The 10,135-nt window shown below is 38.0% G+C and overlaps 1 protein-coding gene across 1 annotated transcript in view; it reads right to left on the bottom strand.

Moving 5' to 3' along the window:
- Positions 1–10,102, bottom strand: part of LOC139479066 (probable lysosomal cobalamin transporter) — a 28,167-nt gene extending 18,065 nt beyond the window's left edge. The window contains exons 1-6 of the mRNA XM_071261819.1: positions 10,014–10,102; positions 6,356–6,532; positions 4,787–4,850; positions 3,790–3,890; positions 1,890–1,957; positions 1,422–1,510 (exon numbers count right to left, since the gene is read on the bottom strand). Coding sequence (XP_071117920.1) covers positions 1,422–1,510; positions 1,890–1,957; positions 3,790–3,890; positions 4,787–4,850; positions 6,356–6,532; positions 10,014–10,073 — 559 coding nt within the window. The 5' untranslated portion in view covers positions 10,074–10,102. The remainder of the gene's footprint in view (positions 1–1,421; positions 1,511–1,889; positions 1,958–3,789; positions 3,891–4,786; positions 4,851–6,355; positions 6,533–10,013) is intronic.
- Between the last annotated feature and the right edge of the window lie 33 nt (positions 10,103–10,135).

Below are 10,135 nucleotides of genomic sequence, written 5' to 3' on the forward strand. Positions count from 1 at the left end.
TAAAGATGCCACTGAATATCTAGAAGATGCAGATTGATTACTAGCCACAAAGCCAAAGAAATGATCTCTATACAGTAGGCCAGGGTTTGATGTATGCATATATTTCAGGGATTACTTAGGATTTTAAACTGAGTGCCTGAGGCAGGCAGATTGGGAAAACCATTCTTTTGTCTGTTTTGAATTCTTCTGTGTTAAACAAATGATTAACATTATTAAAGCCATGTACTCTTTATGGGCCCTGTTATCAGTGAAGTGCATGTCACCTTAGACATAAGACTACCAGATTCGATTACCATGATTACCATATTCGACATAATAAGCGCCCCGCTCTAATAAACACCCAGGGCGATATTTGGTAATATATTGGCTAGTGAACAATCCCAATCAGCACCCCTTCTGATTTATCAATGTATACAACACTTATTTATTTGTGTGTTATAATGCACCCTTAATTATGGGCAATTAAATTCTTGAAAAATATATCTGTCGTATGTAAACATTTCAGGCTGTTAGTATAAACCACAAAATTTACGATCTTTCAACTCAAAATAATATTCTAATAAGCACCCACTATTTCTAATTTGAGAGCGCCCTGTATGCTTATTACGTCGAATACGGTACTGTAAACAGAACTGGGGAAATTCTACAAAAACTAGTGTGTATCAGTTTATATAAGATAGCTACACAATAAACCACAAACACCAATGAAGAACGAAGGGTGGTTTATTTCACGATAAAACATTTTTCTATCATGACGTCATTTCTAGTGATTCGAACATGCGCTTGCAAACTGATGACATATGCTTGACAATGTTATTTTTGAAAGGGAAGAGCCCAGTGAGTTGTTCCCCATAGATGTAACTGGGCAACCCAGATAAACACTATGGCCAAATGATAGCATCCATAACTGTGAGAGATATGACAATCAGTATTGGGAGAAAAGGTATAGGTAATCGACGTGAGGATTGTGAGTATATATGGGAAACACCCACCTATGCATAAAATGGACGTGTACGACATTGCCAAGGTCGGATTCTATTGAGGGAGTCATCATTATACTCTTGACTGGATGAAAAATCTTTTTTTTTTGAATGCCATATAACATGCATAAAGTACATTCTGTATTACCAGGGTTCCTCTTGGAATTATCTGACATGGGCCTGTTACCTGAACATTTCAAATATCCTACAGGATATGGCCTGTACAACACCATGTTAAAATGCCCCTCTATAATGAGGGCCTGTTCTCAAATTTAGGGGCTAAAAGCACAAGGGCCGCTCCTAAAATTATCCCTGTACACGTATTACTAACATCCTAATGCCCATATTGATGAAACATATGCTCAAGACAATGTGCTTTCTATTTCTGACATAAGGTTGGAACTATGCAATGCTATACACGAAACAGACAAGTGAACTTACCATTGCTGGCCAGGTCCTTGAACAGAGCCTCTATCTGCTTCCACTCTGTAGAGTTAGCATTGGGTGCGCCCTTGGTGGGGACAAAAGCACTGAAATACAGCAGGAAAATAGTATTATAAAGAAGAAAAGCAGTACTGTCTTATAAAGCACACTAATTGAGTCATGAAAACAACTTTACTCATTTAACCATGAAAATCAGTCATTCAATGTGTCTTTATCAGAAGATATGAGTGCAATTAGTAAGCAATATACAATTCTGTTCAACTATTCTCATGTAATATCTATTCTTGAAGCTGCTTTTCTTGCCTTGCTGAGCCTTGCTCAACGCCGCTTAACTGAATTGAATTTACAAGCAGTATAACTTGTTTGTTTACAGATGGATCCTGCTCTATCTTGCTCTAGTTGAATGGATGCTAATTGGTACTTTCACTTCAACCCATAAATGACAACACACAAACATATACCCACCCAATCAACATGAGAGCAGCCACAACCAGGATGAACACGATTAGGTACTTCAGAGCAGTACAGCATCTCTGAATACACAAGTCTATTCACATAAGCATCCCTCAATACACAAGTCTATTCACATAAGCATCTCTGAATGCACAAGTCTATTCACATAAGGATCTCTGAATACACAAGTCTATTCACATAAGCATCTCTGAATACATAAGTCTATTCACATAAGCATCTCTGAATACACAAGTCTATTCACATAAGCATCTCTGAATACACAAGTCTATTCACAAAAGCATCTCTGAATACACAAGTCTATTCACATAAGCATCTCTGAATACACAAGTCTATTCACATAAGCATCTCTGAATACACAAGTATATTCACATAAGCATCTCTGAATACACAAGTCTATTCACATAAGCATCTCTGAATACATAAGTCTATTCACAAAAGCATCTCTGAATACACAAGTCTATTCACATAAGCATCTCTGAATACACAAGTCTATTCACATAAGCATCTCTGAATACACAAGTCTATTCACAAAAGCATCTCTGAATACACAAGTCTATTCACATAAGCATCTCTGAATACACAAGTCTATTCACATAAGCATCTCTGAATACACAAGTCTATTCACATGAGCATCTCTGAATACACAAGTCTATTCCAGATCTTCACGGGTCTGTTAGGCCTGTACTGATACACATTGTTGTGATGTGATACACAATATGTAACATTGTTTGTAAGGCCTGTATGATACATGTTGTCACGATGTGATACACAATATGTAACATTGTTTGTAAGGCCTGTATGATACATGTTGTCACGATGTGATACACAATATGTAACATTGTTTGTAAGGCCTGTATGATACATGTTGTCACGATGTGACACAAAATATGATACAAGAAAACTATAAAAAGCCACATTAAGAGATATATTCAATCATCAAAGACACTGAAAAGTCACCAAAACATATTTAGTAGATTTGAGTGATTGTGGGAATTGGTTATCGGAGAAGGAGACAAATATTTTGGGAGGAAAGCTAATTCCATCAATTTAGGTATTACTAATGTTTCACATGCAACACACAAGTGTTTTCCTCATGTAGGAATTCTGCAGATATGACACTCTTTGAAACATATTGATTTTGACAATGAACCCGCTACGTCACATTCTTTTAATATTAATTAACTCCCCACTCAGCATTATTTCAGCTTCATGATGGCAGCCTGTAAATAATCAAGTAAGGACAAGACAAACCAGTGATTGACGTTATGAGCAACGTCTCAAGCTGTTGGGTTTGGATGACAGGCAATGAACCAAGTCTCAGACTCACAATCCATATCATTTCCTCGCATAACAAGCCTTATTCCTAATCAAAATTCCCAAAGCAGTTTGTGATGTTAGCCACGAGTCCAAAGTCTGAAGTAACATTCTGTTCTGTTTAGTAAGCTAAGCTAATCTTATAGCAACATCAAAATAGCTGAAGTTAATCCTACTAGACTCAAAAGTATTTGGCACAGATTACAAAAGTGTTCAGTGCTCAGCATATATCAAAGATAGATATGAACAAAATAAATATTAACATTTCACTAATTTGCCATAGTCCCCGATTCCCAAACTGAATCAGATGCAAAATTACTGTGTGGTAGTCATGGTGAATCCCAGTTGGGAAAATCTGAAAGGGAGGGAGTAAGGATGGTTTTTCGCTGCTTTCAGCAAATATTCCAGCAATATCACGGTGGGTGACACCAGAAATGGGCTTCACACATTGTATCCATGTGGGGAATCGAACCCGTGTCTTCGGTGTGACAAGCAAACGCTATAACCATTGGGCTACCCACCGCCCCGAAACCTGAAATCATGCATCCTGACTGTAAGTTTGCAGCAAAAGACTTACGCTCTTGCATGATGAAGGGGAACCCTCATCCTTCTCCTCATAGAAGAAATAGAAGAAGGGTAGCAAGATGAACAGACAGAACGTCACCAGGGCATACAGAGCTGAAAATGAATGAGATTCCCAAAATGAAATCAAGTATAGACAGCAGGCTGCTCACCTAATGTATTCATGGCTACTTTTATAAAGTGATTCTATGAATAACACTTTGGGAAAGTAATGAGCCTAAAATCTAAATTGCTTGGCTTGGCTCAGAGCCTCTTAATGCTTTGCTCACTTGTACTGAGCATTTAGAAGCCTCGATGCTGATTGGCAAGTCAAAGATTTGAGTAATGGAGTGAATGAATTGGTTCTGATGCTGCTTTGAACAGTATTCCAGTTATATCACGGCGCGTCAGCTTAATGTGGGAGGAAAGCTCGTAATGATGCAGGTCTCAGACATTTACCACTTCCGTGAAATCCACAAGCACGAGTATGGTGCTGACAAACCTAGAAACATAATTGGGACAAACCAGAATTTGAACCAACAATCATAGGTTCCTGGCAAGCCTACGGGGAGCAACTCTGCATAGCGAATTGCAGCGCCTTCGATGACTGGGCCGCCTGTGACCCAGATAGGATTTGAATGAAACTGGATGTCCTAATGGTGACAGGAACCAAACATAACATTTTAACATCATATACTAGAGTCATCACACTATGACAAATCCGCCACGGGCCCCACAATAGCAAAAGACACCACTTCAGCCCCTTGTTAATACATGTACCAAGTTTGGATGAAATATCTATTATGGCTTTCAAGTAATGCTCTGGAAACGAAACATGGACGGACAGACCAGATGATGACTATATTCCCCAAAATTATATGCCAGGGGGATAATAATATTAACAAAATATCTTTACTCTTATATGATTACAAATTCTTAATTGCTTTTTGCTGCATCAGCATTATTACCCACCACAATTTGCAGCAACCGCTACAACAGCATATATCACTTACTGTAATAGCCATACAGGACTGACTGTTCAATTGACTCTCTGGAGGCAAGGTTGTTAGCCCAATCCTTTAACATGAAAAAACCCAAAAATGTTCAAGTCATGACTTGTTAATAACAATGACATCAACTACAACAATAATTACTTTGAGCTTGAACACAAATGATATATTTCTTATGCTTTATGTTAATTTAATCAACCTTCTTTAAGAATACCTATCCAAAATGAAATCAATTCTGATAAATGTTTGTAACTGTAAAGGCTAAAAAACGTAATAGTCTTGGTTCTCAGGCACTGCCCACATCATCATAAAGTTCATTGCACGTTTTGTTTTTGTTTCCATTTTCCTTATTTTTTTTTGCATTGTGTTTAAGTATTAGACTTTTTATATTTAAAAAAAAATGGAAATAAAAATAAAACGTGGGGCAGACTTTATTTTGATGCGGGTGGTGCTTGAGAGCCAAGACTATTATTTTTTTTATCCAAAAATAGAAAGGTTAAACATGATAATAATAAAACATTAATAAAAAATAACAATTATACTAAAATAACTTCATGTTCTGAAACTATATTACTTGTATTCATTTGGCACTAATTCTTACTCAACAGTCATGACATGACATGTGAAAAATGGATATAGATCTACACTCATCTAACTTTTGATAAAACTGTATTTTTGTCTGTTAACAATATGTCTTGATTCATTCCAATATGTACAATGCATTAAAAATGATTAATGTTTTCGAATTTCTAACCTAAACTTATTTTATGTTGCATCATGTATATTGTGTATCAAATAATTACACCAACTTTCAAAACAAATAATTTCATGACATGTGTCTTGTTTGTTGTTTACCCAACTCAGCAATATGTCAGCTTAATGATGGCAGCCATGTGATGAGGGCCTGTTTGTACTAAAGCCCGGTCTGGTCAGTTGGGTATAATGCCGTGAACAGTATTTTAGTTATATCACAGTATCAGCTTGAAGGGGCCTGTTTGTCCTGAAGCCCGGTCCGGTCAGTTGGGTTTAATGACGTGAACAGTATCTTAGTTATATCACAGTATCAGCTTGAAGGGGGCCTGTTTGTACTGAAGTCCGGTCCAGTCAGTTGGGTTTAACGCCGTGAACAGTATCTTAGTTATATCACAGTATCAGCTTGAAGGGGGCCTGTTTGTACTGAAGTCCGGTCCAGTCAGTTGGGTTTAATGACGTGAACAGTATTTTAGTTATATCACAGTATCAGCTTGAAGGGGGCCTGTTTGTACTGAATTCCGGTCCAGTCAGTTGGGTTTAACGCCGTGAACAGTATTTTAGTTATATCACAGTATCAGCTTCAAGGGGGTAGAAAGACTGGAGTGATGCAGGTCTTTGACCTTTACCACCCTGGTACTGACAAACCTTGAAGCACCATCAGGCAAACTGGGATTCAAACCCATTAACATATGTTTCTAGCATGACAAAGGGATAGACACTGGATCACCTGTGCCATCCTGGACCAACAAACTAGCAGTTAAAAGTATCAGTTAATAATAATATGATAATATCAGTTAAGTATAACCATCATAATGTCACCTTGAATGTTCCATCAGACGTTTTCATGTAGGACACGAGGAAGATGTCGACGGGAACAATGGCCGATGTGAGCAAGGTGATAGTCAGAGCAAAGATGGTGGCCAGCGTTGTCGACAGCTCACTATCATATTTGCTCATGTAATAACGGATGTATATTGCCGAAAACAACAAGGTCAGCTGAAATAAACATAAGTAAAATGGTCATTATTTGACATAACGTTTTATTTGTTTGTTTGTTTGTGGTTTAACGCCACACTCGGCAATATTCCAGCTGTATGACTGGGGTCTGAAAATAATCGAGTTTGGACCAGACAATCCAGTGACTGACATCACGAGCACTGATCCACGCAATTGGGATACAATGACATGCTTCAACCAAGTCAGCGTGTCTGACCACTCGATCCCGTTAGTCGCCTCATACGACAAGCATAGCCGCCTTTTACAGCAAGCATGGGTTGCTGAAGGCCTGTTCTACCCTGGATCTTCACAGGTCTGGTCATCCGTAGGAAGGAAGGATGGTGAAACAGCGCCATTTACGACAAGCATAGTCGCCTTTTATGGTAAGTGAGTGAACGCTTCAGGAAGCAATATTCCAATTCCACCAAGAAATCTTGTTATTGTCATAAGTCTATGTTCATGTATGGAAGTTTCAATTGTCTTTGCACTAAGACTGCTTTGTCAAACAGGAAAGGATCCTCAATGTCCACTTTTGAGTCTGGCCACCCAGCATGCTCAGAGAGCATTCCATCTAATCCTACAACAACCCTAACACTCATAGTACACCGGCCTACATTAACACTTGTCTGGTGGCCCCAGTCTAGAATTATTTCTCAGGAACCAGTGAACTGACTAAATGGTGGTCTGGCGGGCTAGTGGTTTTAAGGTTGCTGTTTCAGTTTTCGTGAACTTCGTAGTTTTGCACCTGCTTGACTTGTGGCAGACATTTTTAGGAGAAACTTATCCATGGCTAGAATGGCTTACTGAAGTGAATCTAAAGATCACTAGTGTAAGCATACGGACATGCAATTTCAGTAAGCAAAAATAATACAAAGTCAATTTAACTGCAAAACTAAATCAAATCCTGTGTACACCTTTAAATCAATCTTCTGACTCACATGTCAAAATTTGGTAGTGTATTTGACGATTTCTGCTGCAGATAAATGCCAAATTCTGCATAAGTTCTGGACAAAATATGAATTTCTACAAGATTGGTACATTTCTGCACCCAGTTGGCATTTCGGCAAAATATTCAACAACCGTGGAATACAACGGGGACTGATATAACAATTTAATTAAATATATGCTTGTTGCGGGCAGGACATTTCTATCTACTGGTCCTCTGGACTACCAGAAAATTATGATGTGCGGAACCCAAGGTCAACGGTGTGTGGAATGATACATTCTATAAGACAACACAATTAACCAAATAATTGCTGTCAAGGCCAAAAGACATTGAATAGGTGAGATGACAGACTGTGCCTGGGAAATAGGGTCCAAATGTATTACCCGGGTACCCAAATCCCTATTACCCAAACCCCTATTACCCAACCCTACCCAGGTACCCACTAGAGGTTTCAGATTGGGTACAAAATGTCAACAATATATCATGTGACTAGCCACAGGTCCTGGGCAGTCTTCTGGGTACCCGGTTCCTACTCAGGACCCACCTGACCCAAGTACCCGAGTTACCCATCCCAGGCCTAATGGGAAATTGACTTCTTTCACTTAATCTTCTTAAATCAATCACAGAAATTCATAGTTGTACACAAATAATATATTTTTAATGACCAACGTATCCTACAAGAATACTTCAATAATGATACCTCGCCCAAAGTGTAAGGAAACATTTCTGAGCAGATTCTATTAGCAATCCAGTGTTTATGGGGGAACTGGACAATCTGTACCCACTGAGACCCGTACCCAAACCATTTTGGCAGACTGGTACCCAAATGTTGGATAACCGTTACCCATTCGTATCTTATCAACTGGATGACTCGTACCAATCACTGACTGTGTAAACTTCTTACACTGGACAACTTCCAAGAATGTATTTTGTTTAAATACTAAAACAACAACGTGCCACCATTGAGTTAACTTAATTCCTACTTCACATTGATTGAGTTAATTGGTTGATTGTTCATTCTCCAACTAGTGACTGAAACTAATCAATGAGTGTTTGAAAAGTAAAATGAATGAATATTTGAAATGTATAATCAGGGAGTCTATATATAGACTTATCTAGTCTCCCTGTTAAAATGAATGAATGTTTGAGATAATAAATGAATAAACATTGGAAATGTCATAGTGCTATGAATACATTGCAATTAAAGTGCAGGTCAGAATATATGAGAATTTAGAGCTGAATAACTTATCAGAAACATATACATGTATTTCTTGTCGTTTTTAGGTCTATACTGGTTAAACCAATCCCAATTTGGACATGTTGCTTTTAAAAATAAATGGGTACGAGTCTCATTAATCTCATTAATCCCCTAATCTATGAGAAGTCACAGTTGTTTAACGTCTGTCCAATCTAATTAGATACAGATCATAGTTCTCGCTTCTGCTAAACAAAGATCTGAGGACATCCCATTACAAGTCCGTCAGAACGATCTGTCATCCGACAAATTAGAGCATTGCTAACAAGATCATGACAGTGACAGTCAGCATGTGATTTCTGATCATGCAACCTTGAAAGATTTAACCAGGGGTATTCCCAACAACAGAACCTTACAGCTTTATAATTGAATCCATACAATCTAGGCCATGTATGTTTGTTTGTTCCGTTTTCAAATTATTAATCAAGAATTTGTCAAGTGTTTCAAAGCATATTTGTCAGTTCGAAACTATTACTGTAAAGCACGAGAAAGCTGAAATCTGATGACCGATGTTGACTTCTTGTCAGTCATTCAATTGGTCGGTCAAAATATACAAAAGCTCGTTCTGACGTGTACCATAATGGGATGTCCTCAGATCTTTGGATAGCAGTAGTGAAAACTAAGAACTGATTTTAATGAGATTGGAGTCATACAAATTTTAGTATGGGTCCTCCAAATCAGGGTATGGGTGAGCCAAATAAGTATGAATGCTCCAAACCAGATGCGAATATGACGAGAATTTTAGGTACAGGTTAGCCATTTTCATTGGGTACGAATCTGTGAGTACAGATTGTCTAGTATCCGTTAGTGACAGTTTTACCCTGTCATTCATGAACATAAACTTCATTTTGAAGCAAAATCTTAATTCAAGAAAACGTTTACCTCATTAGATCTACAAAAAATGAAGAAAATCAGACTACGAATTTGTCTGGAAAATAACCTATTTTCATATTGATAGTTTCTTTATTTCGGAAATGTGCTATTGATATAATACACGACGACCGGGGAACAGACGATACGTAGTTTTGGGTATTATACTACCACTGACGTGATTTTCTACGCTCATGCATCAGTTGTTATCCCTGACCTGCTGAATGATAAACAGAAACGCATACTGTAGAAGAGCGACGTCCATGTCACAATGACTAATCTGCTATTCATCAACCACTGTCTATCTATGCGTCTTCTACAAATATGAATATTTTTATGAGTATTGCAACCTAATGCCGGAGGTGCACGGTCTGACATTCCATATTTAATGATATTTTAATAACACTTACGACAATAACAACAACAAACGGAATCCATCCTGCAGCCAAAACTGCACTTGGGATCGCCATTTTGTTATGTTTGTATCACATGATAAACGTTCATACTATTTAAAAGGGACTACTCTTACTCT

The sequence above is a fragment of the Haliotis cracherodii genome, unplaced genomic scaffold (assembly GCF_022045235.1).
Source record: "Haliotis cracherodii isolate W230 unplaced genomic scaffold, xgHalCrac1.p SCAF_4, whole genome shotgun sequence".
NCBI lineage: Eukaryota > Metazoa > Mollusca > Gastropoda > Lepetellida > Haliotidae > Haliotis > Haliotis cracherodii.